Source organism: Euwallacea similis, chromosome 31, assembly GCF_039881205.1.
Source record: "Euwallacea similis isolate ESF13 chromosome 31, ESF131.1, whole genome shotgun sequence".
NCBI classification, from domain to species: domain Eukaryota; kingdom Metazoa; phylum Arthropoda; class Insecta; order Coleoptera; family Curculionidae; genus Euwallacea; species Euwallacea similis.
Window position 1 is genome coordinate 278,377 of NC_089639.1, and position 20,076 is coordinate 298,452.

Below are 20,076 nucleotides of genomic sequence, written 5' to 3' on the forward strand. Positions count from 1 at the left end.
CAGCGATAATGTTTTTCTGTTAGATTATTAAGTAGAAATTAAATTAAAAACATGTTATTCTTTTTTTAAACTTATTTAACCCATTTTAAGCAAAAAAGTATTAAAGTAACTTCTAGGTAACTTTACGTTACTTATTGCATAATGTTTGCATATATTCTATACATATCATTACTATTAAAATTCAGTTTAATCCGAAACGCTCCGAAATTATGTTAGGTTTGGCAACATTGCGTGTTATTTGTGCGATGACGTCAGTCTGCTTTTATAATAAACGAATTATATCTGTTAAATGGCATAATACACAAATAAAAAGTTAGCTAGAACCTGTATACAGAGTGTTTCCTAAACAGATGCCGCAAATGCTTGGGAATATTTCTTGGGTCAAAATAAGAATTTTTTTATGATCGTGCATGCGTCCAGAATAATTGCCCTTTCGAAATACAGAGCGTTAAAAACCAATATCGGTATTTTCGAATGAGTGCGGCAGTTATTTAGAAGATTGCATTCACTTATAATCGATCTCCTAGTTGGTTGTACTAATTTTAAACCATTTTTTGTAATTTTTAAAGTGGTAATTCCATTTATTTTCATTTTTTTATGTGTTAAGATTGTTCAGAGACGCGAAAGAGTTTGAATTTTAAGGTCGAAAACGAAATGAGATGCGAAAAAATATTAAGAAACAAAAGTGTTTATTAAAAATAATTATAAAAATCGCAAAAATATATGGGCGTTACTATTTTTGTGTAAAATTCCTAGATGGATCTTGATATGTCTAAAAGAGACATTATAATATTGTAATTAAAAACGATTAATTTTAAAATATTTTTAAATGCTTTAGATGATTTAATTAAAGCGCCCTAAGTATTTTGCAAAATTAGTAAAAAGCCGATTCTTTCCCTGTACTTCTGTGCTTTTATTTACAAAGAATAGCCTCTTAAAGTGTCCGATGTTTAGAAAATATCCTGTGCACTTCTGAGCTCTGTTATTTTGTGAGACCCAATGTAAAACGATTTAAGAGGGTTTTACTTTAAGGAGCACTTACCTAACCACAAAAAACTAATCCAAATATATTCTGTGGATTTACTTTCATTAATTTATCAAATCGCTTCCAATTGGAAGTTATTTCTGTCTGAAATCAATTCTTGCTTTGTTCGTTGTTTACGAAAACTGCTTAAGGGAATTGTGAGCTTCCGCCAGGAGATGGAGCTCCGTGAATTCGAGATTTCATAAGGACTACAGGGGAGTCAATGGTTTCCACATCGAATCGCGCCGGGTGAGGCTGTAGAATAATTGTAGAATTAGGAAAAATGTTCAAGTTTACTTGAGAATGAGATTTTCGAGCCTCAGCTAGATTTAAGTAATACGCCGTTCCCATCTCAGAAATGTTAGATGCCGCACTATGAAAAACGACCCATTGAGTTTATTGTTAGAACTTGTGAAATTGGGTTGTCATGGACCCCCTCTACTATCCCGGTAAGCAGTACAAATTGCGTCTCCATAGTAACCTCAATTCGATGCTTATTATTGCTTCTTTTAACCTTTCAATTTAACATGTCGCCGTGCTGTAACGCTATTACGACAACTAGGATAATATCAAAAATGATGTTTAGCTAAGATTACATTTTAGTGATGTAAACAGATTTTTGTCATATGGATTTTACATTGCATTTTATGTCGTTTTCCGTCGGTTGTAAACCAACAATCGCCGTGTCAGCTTATTTTTCAAATTTGGCTTGGTTTCTACTTCGAATTATATTAGTATTGAATTGTAGAACTGTTCCGTCAAAGTTATACCTTATGTTTGCTGTGGCACCTTCATATTGTTCTTATATTCAAAAAAGAAAATTCAACTTATCTCCATTTTCCAATCATGAAGATATCCTAGTGTCGCATATATTTTCAGAATCGTATTTCATGCTTTTTTCCTTTTTTTTAAATTGCCTTTCGAATCTAGCCCTAACGAAACAATTTCAAAAAACATTTTTTTCAAAATGGCACGTTCCGAGAAGTTAAGAGTTATTGAATAGATAGCATCAAAATTAAAAAGAAAACTTATAATTACCAAATTAAAAATTGAGCTATACCTATGAAAAATCGTTAAACTGCATAAAATAATTGAGAATAAAGCTCAATTTGGGCACAGAATGAAGACATGCTTTAACGAGTTTGTACCTTTTATTAATTTTTAAATGATAATATCACGAAACACAAAAACAACATATAAAAAATGCAGTTATGTTAAAAATTATTCTCTAACTTGTGAAATATCGCGACATGTTTCCCAGTGTAATACTAGGATTAGACAAAAAACTCAGATATCTCTTAAAGAACATAATTCCTCTTTTATCTGGGAAAAGAGCAGGATTTTTAACAAAGCCTTACTATTTCAGCAACAAAAAAAGATGATAAAAACATGTTTTAACATGTAGCCAATGAAGAATAAAGTTAAAGCTCTATTGTAATTAAATTTTACAAGTATCATTTATGTGAATATCATTCGAGGAAGTTTCCTTAAAATAAACGAATAAGTGAAAAATCAACTTTTTTCACATAGATATAAATTCGTCTTGGCATGATAGATACTGGTGTGAACCTGATTCGAGATTTTTTATTAGCTGGTGAGTTGGTGAGATTAAAATTTGTGAGGCATATAATATTAGGATCTCGAAAACTGTAGGAGATACAGAAACGGTTAAATAGGCCGAGTTTTAGAGGATTTTATGATACCGGTGTAAAAATTACTTTAACATTTATCGTTTTCCCGAAAAATGAAGAAATTTTCTAAGGAATATGAACTCTGAATTTTAAACTTTGCTTAATCATTCATAAACCAAGTCAAAAGTGATTTTGAAAATAAAACATTATTAGGGAACTCTTTGCGTAGGAGGGCATGAGATATCAAGAAATAATCTATCATAACTTGTTTGTGAGTTATGTATTGTAAATTTGTAAATTCTTATGAGCACTATTTTCTTTTTTTGAATATTCGGAAAGAGCTTAAAAAACATTTTTTATTACACGAGCCTTATTTTTAACGTTCAAAATCTGAAATTAATATTTGAGTCTACGAACATTTATATCGCTGAAAAGGACATTGTGAACGTTTTCTCAAAATGCAAAAAAAAATGTGGAGTCCATACGAGTTTACAAAACTCTGAAAGTAATGAAGATGATTATTTATACGTTGTCGTAAGTTAAACAAAAAAGTGCCCTAATAATGAATCGTCTTCAAAATTGCTTTTAAACGCTGTTTAAAAAACGTTGAGTAAAGTTGAAAATGGAGTGTTTTCATTTTTCTGAAAAACTGTAAAAGATGTCACATTATATTCAAGGTGGTTACAATGGGAAATTCGAAAGCTACATTACACGTTTACTACACGTCAAATTGTGACCAATGTTGCAAATAAGTCCTATTCGAAAGTTGATACTTTGTGAAATATACAGGGTGTAAATTTTCCAATTTTTTTTTGAAACCATTAAAAGATAATTCACTTTTTAAACCGGATATGAATTTCTTATAAGATTCTCTAAAATTTCATTTATTTAGCTTCGGTCTCTGTATCTCTTACAACTTAAAAAATCCTAATACATGCATCACTAAATAAGGCCACACTATATAATAGGTCTGCAAGTATGTATGAGATGTCCCAAATTTGTCTTTTAATATGAGAATAAGAGGAACCCTAAGAAATGTCGGCTATATTTAGAAAAAAGCATTTTTTGGCAGTTGTACTTAGCAATTGTAGTTAATATTCTATTTTAATATTTTACAATTTTCAGTTCATTTTGAAAATATTTGAGGATATTTGTTTGACTTTACTAAGATAATTTTCCTGCAATGAGATGTTTTCATTATGAAATGCCAGTCTTAAATTTAAAATTTGAAATATTATGGATCTGAAACCAAAAACACGTTTAGGGGTATTATATTTAATACCAGTTAATACCTAAAAATGATAATTACCCTCTTCTTGATGGACGGATTTAGGCTCTCAAAGCGCACCCTACGTACAGCTCTAAATCTTAATCCCTTCCCCCACATCTTTTTAACAATTTTTTTTTGCTCAGAAGCAGCATTAAATAGGACAAAAATATTATCTTTTGATGTTTGTTTATTTCTCTAAATGTGGTTTACATCACCAGACTGATTTTTTTTAAATTCGAGCATGGGTCGAGTGATATTTCAAATTAAAGGTGTTTCAAAATTACATTTAATGGTATAATGCGATTTCCAATTAATCGATCCGATAACAGTTACCTCTAAAATTTCTAATGGGAAGGGGTGTCAAGTGATACCTCATTTTGAAGGTAATTGTACTCTGATTATAATCTATAAGTTTGAAGTCACTGCCATTATCTCCGTTGATATGACAGCTTATGAAAATCTGTGGGGAAAAAAGCTTTCAGTTAATAATTTATCACAATAAGAGGTGCAGACTTCAAAATGAGGATAGGAAGACCTTTAAATGTGAGATATCACTGAATTGTTTTGACGGAGGTGAATTTTACCCCTAATCGTATAATTCAAGAATGCTACCATGTTACATCTGAAGTGTTATGTAACGTAAGACAACGCTTTGAACAAAATTTATTTTATTACATCGAGGTAAATGATGGTAATTTTCGGCATTTACTAAATTAATCGGAAAAGTAATGTGAAGACTATTTTTCATTTACTTACCTTTTAAAAAAAATTGCAAATTAAAAAACGTACCCTCCTAAATTTGAGGAGTAAAACTCACCTTTATTAACTAAAAGTTTTTTCCCTATAGTCTTTGACAAGCTGTCATATCAACGGGGACAATGGCAGTGACTTCAAACTTGGAGGTTATAATCAGGATACAACTACCTTTAAAATGAGGTATCATTTGACACCTAAATTTTGGGGGTAACTATCACCCCTCCTCAGAGGTTGAAGTTGAAGGGTTGAAAATGCAATTAAAAAATTCCCCGTCGACTTAAAAATAGATTAGGTCCAAGTGTTTTTACATATTTTGATTTTAAATACTGATATACTGAATACTAAGGTGCAAAGTTTTGGTTCGGCCACCCTGTACAATACTTACTATACTACACTTAACAACCATTTTGTTGTATATCACATTTACATATATTTTACAGCAATCTATTGGTTGGGGTCATATCAAAAGATTTGTGCGAGTTCATTATACTATGTGCTGCAGAAAAACTTTAGTCTGAAGAGTTTCGAAATTCTGTACTAGTATGCACTTAAATGATATCTGATGTGCTTTAACGAGAAGAAAGCTATTACACATTGTATAAAGTCGTATGAAACGAGAGTTAAAAAAATTGATATACCGCAGAGCGGCAATTTAAGCCCCTGTTACAAGTTTTGCGGTGCCCGTGCTTCGTGTTTGCTGGGCAATTTATTATGTAACCAGAAATCCAAATGGGAATACATAAACCATTTGCACTTCTCAGTTTTTACGGGAAAATCAAGTGCATTCCTAGATGTTTTTGCAAATAACTGGAAAATAGTAACAGAAATTGAAACAATGCTAGTAGAGAGGAAACAACTTTCTAAAGTGAAGACGGACTTTAAGCTTCGGAAACAGATTGTTAGTAACGTACGACAAAAACTTTGGGGCGGTAAAAGGGATCTTGACCTCCGAGAAAGTTCCATCTGACTTTCTCAGATTGAGTCAGCAAATTATAAATCGTAAGCATGTAGATTCTATAAAATAGAGTACGAACAAAAATTCAATTGGATATTTCAAAAATTTAAGAAGCTGTGAAATAAACTTAAAAAAAATGAAACTTTAACACCCTGTCTTTCGATAATGAAGGATTTTTGGAATATACATAGAGTCTTGGCCAAAAGTGTTAGGCACCTTAGAAATTTGTTTAAAACGTTTTGTTAACTGAAATAAAAGTAACATTGATTATTTTGGGGATAAATATATTACAAGAAAACACTTAAAATTAATATTTCGTGGGTCCACCCTTAGCGGCTATGACTGCTCGAATTCTTTTAGACATAGTCCCTACAAATTTTTTGCATACGTCAGCAGTTTTGTTCCACTCTACCTGTAAATAAATTTTCAAATTTTCTTTGGAAGTTATTTGGTGTTCCCAATCCTCTTCTTCAAAATAATCCATAAATGTTCAATAGGGTTTAGGTCTGGAGACCGTGCAGGCCATTTTAACAGTTCAATTTCATTTTTTTCAAACCATTACGTTGTTCATCTTGATTTGTGACATGGAGCGTTATATTGTTGGAATTTTACTACCTCTAAGTTAATATCACCGAACAAAATTGAGAAGGACGAATGTAGTGACGATTCTAACACATTTATGTATTTTTCACTATCCAATCGTCCTTCACAAATCATGCTTTCCCTGACGCCACTGGCCATAATACTGCCACCGCCATGTTTCACAGTGGGTACTATACACTCAGGAAGGTACTCCTCGCCTCTTCTACGCCTCACAAATGTGACGCCGCTTGTTCCATAGACCTTTAGAAATTTAGAAGCAAATTTTAAAAAGGGTGTTTATATTAAAATAGCTTAAATCTGAATTGTTTTAATTATATGCTTAGAATTTAATTTACTAAATTAATGAAATATCATCAATTAATCTTTACCTCGCAATTAGATTTATCAGACCAAACAACTTTAGCCCAATCTTCTTTCGTAAACTTATTGAGTTCCATGGCCTATTTTCATGGAGCGTTTTTGTTAGCCTTGGATAACCATGGCTTCTTTCTGGCTTTACGATATTTCAGTCCGGCTTCTAGAAGTCTTCTGCTTGCCGTTCGTGCAGAAAGCTGAGAAGACGTTTGTCTTCTATTTGTCAACGAAGAACGTATTATATTAACAATCGGTCCTCTTTGCGCGAAGTTAGACGTTTCCGACTCGATCTTCTTAAATTTTTATTTGTACCAATTAATTTGAAACGACGTATTGTGTTTTGTACGGCGCGCGTCGAACATTTTACTAACTTTGCAATTTCTACTTGGTTGTGACCTTGTTCATATAAAAATATAATTTTTGACCGATTTTCGCTGCTAAATTCTCTTGTTTTCGGCATATTTAGGTGAAGGCACTCTTCATTAGACTACTCGAAGAAGCACTATTCCTTTATTTATTAATAAGGGCTAGGTGTGAACGAAATACGGAAATGGATTCTGAGAAAAACATTACTAAATTTAGACCCATATTTATGACGGACTATAGAAAGATAATTTTAAAAGACTTTCTCTCTACAACACATGTTTATGGCACAATCGATAATTATTAATATGAATGATCCCAAGAACAGCATATGTGTTTGAATATAAAATAACGGAGGTGCCTAACACTTTTGGCCAAGGCTGTATGTGTTTCTACTGAACATTTGGTTGTTCAGTAGCTTTGGTCAGCTAATTTCCAAACGCAATGTACTGACGCAACGTACTGACTGAGTGACACCCTGTTCTATATTTTGTATGCCATAAAGGCATTTCTGCAGTATATAAATCGAAGATAATTTTACTTATCATCCGACGATTAAAACCAATGTCTTCGGATCAGATAATTAATTAATCTACCATGAATATATTTCCGATCCGTAATAGAAATTAGTACATATCGCATAAATTAAACATCGATTTTTAATAGTCTCCACTATCCAACAAAGGCTTTATTTGCCATACTGTATGGTAACATTTGTCTAGGTTAATGACTACGATTAGCGGTAATTATTATCGTCTTTAAATTGTGTTCCTATGATTTATCCAACATGCTATTAAAGTTATTGAAAATGTTCATTTATTTGCCGTAATACTCCTGTAATATTAGACTTTCCGTTGAATTTATAATCTGCAGATATGTTTTTGAATGTTAGAAGTAGGTATCTATATCTAGCTAACTATGCCTAACTAACCTGAACTAACAAACTAATCTATATCGGAAGGCCACCAGCGGGTAATTCCTTAATTATTGTTTACAAATTAAAGTAATGATAATTAATTTATCGGTTTACGATCGCCTACTGAATATTTTTCGAGTTGCTATATATGTGTAAATACTTGCTATGAGTGTACCTACTAAACTTCTCATAGAACCTCAAATTATCAATAATACTAGTTTATCTTGTGAAATCGTTTAAAAGGATAATCCATGTAAGTGGTTATAAGTGTTTATATACAGGGTGTTTCAAGAAGAAAGGGGCATAGATTGAGGGTAGACAGACTATCTAAAATGTAGTTAAATGCAGTCAGAATGAGGATCCTAGTCTGACCATCTTCGAAATATAGGCATTTTAATGAATTTCGTCAAAAACCTGACTTTTTTATCTCAACCTGCTGTTTTCCCACTTTCTACTACTCAAACCACACATACGATTATATTTTTAAAATCCACATTCAATTTTCTATAAGATAGGATAGTTTTCCTTGGTAAATGTGCCTTTTTCAATTCAACGTGGCGGCCTAAATAATAGGAAAATCTAAAACTTTATATTTCTTGTTGGTTTATTTAATATACTTTTAAACGGTATATCCACTTTGAAGATTTAAAAATCTTTTAGTCGGAAATACTGCGGCTACCAGTTAAAAATAACAAACACAAAAGTCTCACACACACATGTATCGGTTCACACATAAATTATGCATGATATTGGAAATTTATTTACTTACGAATTAAAGTAAATTTTAAGTTTACCTTCCGGTTCTACTTCAAAAGTGGTACGAAACGATAATCAAAACAAAAAACAAATGACTATCTATAACTATTAAATTGCAATAAAAAAATCTGAATTTACCATTTCTCAAAATTGGGAAAAACCACAAAGGAAAAAATTTCTTAATGCCTTATTTCTATTCTTATGCCAATTTTTAAACTTCGTACGATTTTTAATTTTTTTAGATTTTTTTGTATTCCTGCATTTATCACGTGTACAAGTCGATTAGCAACGTTGTGAGGGTAATTCCATTATATCAAAATAAATGTTTTGATGGATATTTATTCATGAAAGCTGCAACAAATAATTAATTTTAAAGAATATGTAAAATTCATTAAAGAGGTTACGTCCGCCTTAATGCAAAGTTCGTGTACACTGAGTTCGAACGAAAGTGGCTCACCCGATTTTTTTTGTCAAATTCGAAGCTTTATAACTTTTATACCAGTTATTCGAATTCAATAATTTTTTCGACGCTTTATAACCTAGCCCGTTGGCTATTAATGTAAATTAAAGAGATGGATTTTTTTTCTTTCTTTATGGAAATTAATGGAAAAATTTAGATTCATGTTCTTTATCATTTTATTTTTAATCACTCTGCGCATGAATACAGCGCTTGTATTAAAAATCTTTAAACGTTGTTGGAAAGTGTCCTTTTTAGCAAACATTTTGTTTTTCAATTAATTGTTTTACCTTTAAAATAGTCGAAATCACAGCATTTTTACTGGAACCTTGCATTTAGCAAAGAATTCGCTCTTACCAATACAGCACTGAATTCAAGTAAGCTGTGAAAAAAAATTGCATCCATATTTGACATTCGATACACATTGCGCTGGTAACGTCACTGTCACAAAAAGTAATTTTGCGATTGAAACAAAAGAATGCCCGTTACACCTGAGCAAACGGTGAAATTGGTTGTTTTAGTGAATGATGGTCGTAGTAAATGATATGCTGATCGTGCAGTAGGAATTCCTTTTACCACAGCGTGTAGAACTCTTCAAAAGTATGAAGAAACTGGAATTGTAGCTCGAAGGGCGGGTTCTGGTCGTCCCCGAAAAACAATCCGTAGAGACGATCGCTTTGTGAGGCTACAGGTTCTATGTAATCGATTTAGCATTGTAATAGAGACGCAACAAAACCTCTTAAAAGTTCGGGGTACTACAGTTAGCAAACAAACTGTTTGTAGACGATTGCAGGAAATAAATCTTAAAGCAAGAGAACCTGCAAAAGGTCTTAAATTATCTTCAAAGCAAAACACAATGTGAAGAAACTTTGATGCAATTAAACATTCAATAATTATCTCGTGTTATTCACGGATGAATCAAGGTTTTGTCCCAATACGGTAAATGGCCGAAAGCGAGTGTGGCAAAGATTGAGCGAAAGATTCAACCAAAACTTGATTATAGAGCGCTAGAATTTTAATGGAGACTCAGTCATAGTCTGGGGTGGAATTCCGATGAACGGACGTACACTGCTTCATATTTTCCCTTGTAGGCAATCAATGACAGTGCAAATCTTCATTGGCAACATCGTACAGCAATATGTGCAATCGTATACTGAGCTAGCTAGTCCTAATTTTATCCTAATGCATGATAATGCCAGACTGTATGTAGCAGAAATCGTTGGAAACTTCATAGAAATTGCTGGTATCAACACACTGCAATGGCCTGCACAAAGTCCAGATATGAATCCAATTGAACATGTATGGGATGAATTAGAGCGCAGAGTGCGTTCCCGCGATATGCCTCTAGCAACTAAAGAAGAAATGTGTAATTCATTAATTGAAGAATGGAATATCGCACCAGACAAAATCGTATTAAATTTAATTTCCAATATGCCAAAAAGATTAGAATCACTAAGAGTTGCTAAAGGTGACAATACCTGCTATCGAGTTTATTTAATTTGATGATTATTGATGATTTAGCTTTGTTCACAACATAATTTTTCAACAAATATATTAAACTTGTACCTTTTGTATTCACAATAAATTGATTTAGATTGGATTCTTTGCTAAATGTAGGTCCAGTAAAGATACTGTCATTTCGACAATTTTAAAGGTAAAACAATGAATTGAAAAACAAAATGTTTGCTAAAAAGGGCACTTTCTAACGACGTTTAAATATTTTTAACACAAGTGCTGTATTCATGCACAGAGTGATAAGAAAATGATAAAGAATTTTAATTAAAATTTTTCCATTAACTTTCATGAAGAAAGAAACAAAATCCGTTTCTTCCATTTCCATTAATCGTCAACGGATTAAGCTATAAAACGTCTAAAAAAATATTAAATTTGAATAACTGGTATAAAAGTGATAAAGCTTCGAATTTCACAAAAAAATCTGATGAGCCACTTTTTTTGGAGCTCAGTATATATTGTAAAGCAAAAATTCACGTTAGCTTATTACGGTATTTTTATAAAGCTAATTGACACAGAGTTTTTATAGATAATTATCAGTAATACACAGTATTACGTACCGTGTGTTTTAAAAAACTTTCGGCCAAGCAGGATTTGAAATTATTTGACACCGAGTCCGTATGTCTTTGATATATTCTTCTACATAAACATATAAACCTAACCTCACTTAAATAGGAATCTGTTTACCTTTATTATTAGTGGTATTTTATTAGAAATAGTCTTTTTCAAGACTTAAACTTTAAGTCAATTCTAAATTTCAGTTTCTTTTCATAATCGGGAACGAAGTTTCTGAAATACTTGCACCTTGAATGGATATAATCTCAGATTTTTTAGCGAATTAAACGACAAGTGCTGGGCGATACATTCACTTGTTGAGAAAGTGTTGTTAAAGATGTGCTGAGATTGTCGTCCAACACTCGTCTCGCATTTTCAATAAGTTTAGAGGTTCTCTTAGTTAGTCTACCACTTTTCGATTTTCTTTGAACACTGCCAGTTTCACGAAACAATTTCAGAACATAATTTAAAGTGTGGCGAAATTGCAATTCCAGCATTGCAACGTGGGGTAATTTTTCACGAAACTCTTCAAAAGAAGGTTGGATTTCAAAGGTCCATTCTTCGTTTATGAACTGTTTATTCCGAAAATAAGACTTAACCATAAAAACTTTTTGTCCGAATGTAAACACCACTTTTAGCATTCAGAAAATTTAACTCGCCAACGCACAAGTTCGTGGAGTCTTGAAAAAGACTATTTTTAATAAAATCTAAATAACAATAAAAATACACAGAGTCGTATTTAAGTGAGGTTAGGATTACTTGTTTATATTTTAGATTATGTAGAAGGATATATCAAAGACATACGGATTTGGTGTCAAATAGTTCCGAAGCCTACTTGACCGAAAGTTTTTTTAAATGCGCGGTACATAACGTAGCTTAATAGCTCAAAATCTATAAAAAGGCAATAAAAACGAATTTTTTATTCCAATAAATTGTTAGGCTGGAAATTGTAAAATTATGGTAAGCCACATACTGCCCCTTCAAGAAAAAGTTAAAATTGTGTTGATTTCAGAGAAAAAATACATTTCGTTGGAAAATGGCTATCTTTAATGTCCGGCATCCAAAAAAAAAAAAATTCAGCACTCAACTATTGAGGTTAATAGCTAAGTTTACATTCACTGGTTCAGTAAGTAATAATTTCAAAAGTCTTTACAAGATCAAAAAACCCTAAAAGGGTGGAATTATAAGTATGTTTGGATGTGGTGGACATCATGAGAATAAGTATTCAGGGCGTTTCAGAAAGAACACGTGTTCACCAAAAGAGTGTAAGACGCATTTTATATGAAAACAAATTCTATCCATACAAAGCCAAAATTTATGAACACTTTGAGAGAACGTAATTTCCACATAGGATTGAATTTTTCTTTTGATTTGAAGGAAACGAAAGGAAAGTCTTGAGTTTTCTTATCAAATATTAAGGAAAGACGAAGCTTCCTTTACATCTAATGGAGTGATGAGCTCACAAAACTGTGGCTGGTGATGCGAAATAAATAAATGTGTGTTGCGATAAGTTAAGTCATCGAATCATTGATCCTTCATTTTTTAGTCAGAACTTAAATTCCGAGAATTTAAATACCCGTACAGGGTGTTTCTTAAATTCGGTTCGTAATTTCAAGACACAATTTCTTATGGTATTTAAAGAAAAACACGCATAACATGTGGCTATTAACATGCGGTCGGAAACGCTTACGTTACGAGGTACAGAGTGTTGAAATAAAAAAAATATATATATATTATTATTTGAAATAAATATGGAACAGTCAATGCTAGGTTCTTAAAATTTTACAGTTATGGTAAGGTGGTAAAAAGCTGTATTTTTAGTATAAAATCAATTTTTATCTGTCACCAGTGGCGTGGTTAGGCGTGAGTCAATCGACATTTTTGTCGTAAAAGGTAAAACAGCAATGGATTTTTTAACATTTTTATTATTTTCGGGCTCTCCTAATATTTTACAACAAAAAACGTCTCTTGTTTTTTTAAAACTAATATTAATCTATTCTTAGAAAAACGGCTAGCACCTACAAACAACAATCATAGAAATAATCAGTTTCGATACAAAATCAAAGTAAAAAAAATGGCCACCTTCTGGTAAAACGCACGATTTCAATCGTTTCATCATTAATTGTCTCACTCTTTCAAAATTTGCTAAATCGTAAATAAAATGCATCTGAGTCATTTCAGCGTTAGTAAAGTTATTCATTTTCTAATTTTATTATCTATTCCACAGGTTTGATTCATAACTTATACCTAGCAAAACGCCAAAAATATCTAACAAGTAACTAAGACAACAAAAAATGCATACCATACTTATTTCATATATGTATGTATTTTTTGCAGCTGACTTAAATTTTTTTTTCTAAAAATAGGTTAGCATTAGGTAAAAAAATCAAGAAACCTTTTTTGTTGGAAAAAGTTAGGGGAATCGAAAAATAATAAAAATGTTAAAAAAGTAAGTATCATATATTATATATAACATATGTATATACAGGGTTATTCACGTCATGCTACACGGAATATTGTGGCTAAAGTATTTAATATTTCGAATTTTTCTTTTTTGTGATGTGTAGAACTTATATAGAGGTACACTCTCAAATTATTTTACTTTTATACAGGGGGTTGTAAACAAGTGAAAAATATCAAAGTTATGTTTTTTTAAATGGAACACTCAATATATTAGTACCGTTTTAGATTCCTTGAGAAAAATAAATGTAAGTTTGATTAAGGTTTACCTACCCTAAACCGTAAAAAAAAAGGTGCGTTAAAGAACACTTTTTAGACTTTTTTATGAAGTTTTTAAAAAAAAGACATCCACAAATAAAGCCTTGAGACAGTTATTCGAGAATATGTTTTACACATAAGTCCACAAGCCATCAATGACGGAGGTTTCTAGAAGGACAACACTTTATATTAAACGCGATAGAAAGCACACGGAAACATTTTATTTCTTTTCAGTAGTTGGCAGATAAAGAAACATTTTTGTACTCTTATGTCTCACGTTATATTATAAAATAATTTCTATAAAATGTATGTTCTTGAAAAAATTGTTTTTTAGGTTTTTTATACTGTTCTATAGCAACAATAATTATTGTGGAATGTATTTTCGCCTTTCTCTGCTAACTTTGTTAATGTTATGACGTGTAATTAATATCTCTTGGGATTCATAATAGCTATTTAATACACAATGGATCCATTTTAGGCTCATATTTGTTTATAAATCTACTTCTGTGTCAATTAGCTTTATAAAAATACCGCAATAAGCTAACACGAATACTTGCTTTATCATCTAGATCGATCTTACATCAAAGCGTAAGTGGCCTCTTTAATGTATTTTGCATCTTATTCAAAAGATTTATTTATTACAGCCTTAACTAATAAATATTCATTGATAGAATTACTTTGACATAATAGAATTATTGTTACAAGGTTTCTCATCTCGGTTGAATACCTCGGAAATTTAAAAAAAAAAAAAAAACAAAATTAAAAGTCGCTGGAGAAACTGAAACACTGGTATGTGGATAAAAAATAAGAAACTAAGAAATTGTGTTTTTCTAATTTTGAGAAGTTGTAACGAATTTCGATTTTTTTTATCAAAAAATTACAATTTAGCAGTTATAGAGGTTATAACCAATTTTATTTTTTAATTTGAATTTTATTTCTTATAATTTTTGAAGCAGAATCTGAAGACAAAATCAAAATTTACCTAAAACAAATTTCTCTTATGATATGTACTTTATGTGTGACACTGTATACAGGGCGATTCATTAACAATAGGACGCCTGAAATATGGAGATACTACACGCTAAATGGTGACGTTTTGACAAAATATGCCTTATACGAAAGTTGATAGTTTTAGATATATACAGGGTGTTGAAAGTTAAAATTTTAATTAATTTTTTGTCATTATCATGAAATTATCTAGGATAGATACTTGAAAATTTGTGAAGATATGTTTTTTTAAGTTAGGTTAAGATACGTTTTGTAATTTGCTAAAAGAGGGTACCACTTATGGTGAATTTTATAGTTAATAATTTTTATCCTGTATTTCTAACATAAAATTGGATTCAAAATCTGAAAGGATGATCACTTTTTCACTAATTATACACTCACTTTCACATGAAATGCACCACCCAGTAATAATAATAATTAAGTCTTGTAATTTTGGCAAAATAATGCTTCATAATAGAGTATCAAATGATCAGACTTTCAGTAAAAAAGAAAGAATGCTGGTGGTTTTTTTGTCATCGACCTATTAGATTTTTTATTCAATTGTAAATAAATAAAATCATATTTACATGGAAATATCAGTTTATTTTGTTGTTGAACTGTGAACAAGACATCTCAAAATGCCGCCAGTGAGACAGCGTCGAAATTTTTCCCACGTTTCGGATTTTGATAGAGGGCGAATTATCGGCATGAAGGAGGGTGGACTTTCTTTTCGTGAGATTGCCCGAAGAATGAATCGGAACCACACCACGATTGCGAGAATATGGTCTTCGTGGTCTGAAGAAAGGGTTCAGCGACATCGTCCAGCTGGACGTCCTCCCCGTAGCAGCAACGCACGTGAAGATCGACTTCTTAGACGGATGGCCATTGGTGATCGATTTCAAACAACAATGTCTGTTGCAGTAGATTGGATGGGAGCTCTAAATCGTCGGGTGTCGATGGTAACAGTTTACAGAAGAATTTCGTCTTTTGGCCTGCATTCATACCGTCCAAATCTACGACTGCCACTAACCGCCCAACACCAAGCTTCCAGATTGGCCTGGTATCAAGAACGAATTGATTGGAATCATGAGTGGAACAATATCGTCTTCAGTGACGAGTCGCGATTTTGTTTATGGATCAATGATGGTCGTAGAAGAGTCAGACGATACCGAGGTGAAAGAAGAAATTTGCAATTTTCTGAAAGGCGCCACACAGCTTTAACATCTAGTGTTATGGCCTGGGGTGCGATATGTGTTGGCCGAAGATCTTCTCTTGTGTTCGTTCCAGGCACCTTAAACGCACGTCGCTACATTGACAATGTTCTGAGGCCAGTATTAGTACCTTTCATGCAAACTTTATCAAATGGCATTTTCCAACAGGATAATGCAAGACCACATAGTGCGAACATTACTTGACGATACTTGGAAGAAGCACAATTGGAAATACTGCCTTGGCCTGCACGGTCACCGGACCTATCGCCCATCGAACATCTTTAGGATATGATGAGTCGCCGTCTTCGAAATTTACCGAGGCCTCCAAACAATATGGATGACCTACGACATCATCTTGAGGTAGCATGGAATGAAATACCCCAGGAAGATATTAATCATTTGTTGCAAAGCATACCGCGAAGAGTACGTGCTTGCATTGCCGTACGAGGCGATGTCACTTATTATTAATTTTTTCATTATCAAATGTTGTATCTTTTAACTGAAAGTCTGATCATTTGATACTCTATTATGAAGCATTATTTTGTCAAAATTACAAGACTTAATTATTATTATTACTGGGTGGTGCATTTCATGTGAAAGTGAGTGTATATTAGTTTTATTTTAATGTTTCGAACTGTTTTCGAGAAAAATCTATTTAACGAACACTATGTTTAAATTTAATAATACGAGAAATTAAAAGCGAAATAAACCAAGTGTATTTTTCTTTTTTAGAACATATAAAAATTAAACAAATGATATACATAATATTGATTTAAAGTAATTGTCTAACCTAAATATTTTTAGAATAATGGCAAAAATGACTTAAAATTGTAACTTTCAACACCCTGCATGTATCCGAAACTATCAACTTTGGGATAAGGCATGTTTTCTCCAATCATCTCTATTTGACGTGTAGTATCTCCAGCTTTCGATTGTCCCATTGTTAAAGAATCACCTTACATACATATATTATAATAGTGGAAAAAAACACAACATACAAAATCTCATTATTAATCACTAATGATGTTACGAGCAGTTTTCTTGAACGTCTATCACCTGCTAGGTGTAAGTAATATGAATATGTCGATCCATATTCACAAAATAAAGCACCCTAAAGAATGAACCAATACTGGCTGTGCTAAACAGCACTGATGGGTAAGAGGCCTGTATAGCTTTCGCCAACCAAACATGATTATAATGTCGTATAATTAAACAGGAAAAAGCTTGCAGAACCAGCATCCCAATATATCCCTATTTATTGCTTCTCTCTTTTGTGTCGCATGCGCAGTGCTTACGCAATAGGTTCGGCGTCGGGAGTCGGGATACACCGTCCCGACGCCTTTAGTCGGTTTCGTGGTGGGTTCAGAATGTAAATGCTATTTTTAGTACATAGTTGAATGTGATCTCGAGGTGCTTTTTTCAAACGGAAAAATTTTATGGGAACATTACATTTCTATAAGTTACTGCAGCCCTGAAAAGGTAGTACATATCATAACGTTCATAACTTTTAAGATCAAGATTGCTATAAAGTTATATTATAGTAAATATACAATATTTTTCCATTTTTACAATATGTCTAACGCAGATTGCAAGATGAAGGTCTATAGAGAATTTTCTGTTAAAGGTACTACATAATAGAGTGTTTCTCGTATGTTCCAGGACGTTTCCCATCAACAAATTATCTGCTTATAGACCCATTGTTTTACGATTATATACCTCATTGAGCGTCCCTCAATTGAGATTAGAGCAGGATTCTCTCGAACTATTTATAGCCCGAGACTAATGGTTTATAATAGAAAGTGTTTCATGGATATATTAATGTGGTATATTTAATGATGTTTAACTGACAATAATGATTGTCTATCAGTTTTAGTGCTGAGCTATTGACAAGTATCTTCTAAACTTTTCCATCTAAATCTTTCAAAACTATTCGCGATGATAGCATTTCGAATATTTTTCAAGTAGGCAGTAATAAAATATATTGACGTAAAATCCCAACTAAAAATAATACCTACCAAAAAAAAATGTTCTAATTTGAACAGGAAATGAGTGATCGCGCTGGTGACCTAAAGATTATTTTTGTTTAAGAACATAAGAGAATTTTGAGAATCGCTACTATGCACGGCACAACACATTACATGAGCTTTTAAAGGCAAAATTTAGGGTGTTGTGTACACCCTCACATGGTTTGTACAAAAAAACCTATAGGTGCTACATTATTTTTGGTTAAGAAAACGAGAGAATTTTGACATTGATCTATTTGCCACAGTTACCGCAATGCACAGCGCAGTATGCTCGTCCGCTAAAAAATGAAATGGTTTGTATAAGAGTCTATAGTGACCACGATCACATTTTATCTAAGTCTAAAAATTAACGGTTTTCGAAAGACATACTGAAGACAAAAATAAAAAAAGAAGTTTTTTTGATTTATTTTTTGTTAAACGATAGTAATTTAACCAAATACTTACACAAAAAAAAGTTTTATGTGAAAAATCATACGTTGAAGAAATCTCCGCGGACCTTCTTTTTGAGATATAAGCTGACCGATTTTACAAAGGAGATCTAATAAGAAAATATTCAATATCTATTATTAATAAATATGGTACATTTCAAAAATTCCGCACGTTTCAAGTAAATGCTTTATTACTTCGTCATACGATTTATTCTGTAACGGGATGTAAAATCTTTTCGACGCGATCTAATGCAATTTACCACAAAAATGGGCGTGGTAGACCAGTTCCGATTAGGCGGACGGTACATCAAAAATATAAATGCATCTCGATTTGTCGCGCATAAAATTGCCCAAATATGAAAATTTGCTCAAATACAGTCGTTACAAAAGACATAATATTAGAAAACTTTGACATCTTTATTTCGAAAACCGTTAACTTTTGGATTAAGTCATGTTAGATTAAACCATCCTATTTCGATTTCCTGTATCCGTATGGTAGAATTTTTATTTCGACCATTTAGTGATCCCATTTATGTTACCCAAACATGATCTAAATTATTATTTGTAGTGCGCGACAATATAATGATCTACTTGAAAACATCTATGCTGATAAATGAAAGATTTTGCAAAAATATTTATGCGTATTCTCATTTATGTCGATAAGTTGTTATAGTGATGAGATGCGATCTCATATCTACAAACAAATTAGTATTTATTACGGTACAAAACACGATTTAAGGTCTGCTGGACAATATTTAGAACTTTCAAGCGAAGTTGAACTCTCACACACATCTGCTAGTTTTAAAATAGTTTATTTATATGTGAAATGTACTTTACTCTGAGTTTGAAACTTTTCAGGTTAGTTCGGCTTCTTTTTTAATCTCTTTCCATAATATGTATTAAGTAGATATTAATTCTGTAAATTGTCTACTGCTAACGTGTTAAGATCCTATAAGAAAAATATTTATTTAAAAAAATCAACTCATCAACGTTGTCCTGTACTTTGTGCTTTCTTTGAAATTATATGGGGATAGATTTCCAGACAAAAAAGTTCCAGGCAATCTTAGTTCTTGCTAATCACGACCCTCTTCAATTCATTAAAATCCCAGAGGTGTGAACCCTCACACCGCAGTGAAATTGAGTGGCAATTTTTATAGTGTAACTCTTAAACTTGACCTGCTCTAACCTTTGGAAATAATGATTTTTTCTTAACGTCAACGTTTGTTTTGAGGGGAAACAAACTTGGTACAAAACACATCCCCCAACTTCACTCTTGTACATGTTAGAACTACCCACTTAAGGATTTTCAATGACCAGGTGAGTTGTGCGAAACGCCAATTGCGAGATGAGTCACGTAAAATTTTAATTGAGAGGTTTTCGGATGCTTCAAATAGTTTAGGAAAAAAATCAATTTTGAATAAAAAATAAAGTAAAAACCAGCTTCATAAGACAGCACAGTGGGGCACGAATCTAAAATGTTTGTAAAACAGGAGCGTAGCGACCAGATGACAATGGGTAACTGCCCCAATGGCTTCATGAGATTTGAGGGTGGTCCC

General features: G+C 32.3%; 1 protein-coding gene across 1 annotated transcript in view; it reads left to right on the top strand.

Moving 5' to 3' along the window:
• The first annotated feature begins 1,272 nt into the window (after nt 1-1,272).
• Nucleotides 1,273-20,076, top strand: part of Ca-alpha1D (Ca[2+]-channel protein alpha[[1]] subunit D) — a 69,883-nt gene continuing 51,079 nt past the window's right edge. The window contains exon 1 of the mRNA XM_066403803.1: nt 1,273-1,473. Within this exon, the coding sequence (XP_066259900.1) occupies nt 1,452-1,473 (22 nt within the window). The 5' untranslated portion in view covers nt 1,273-1,451. The remainder of the gene's footprint in view (nt 1,474-20,076) is intronic.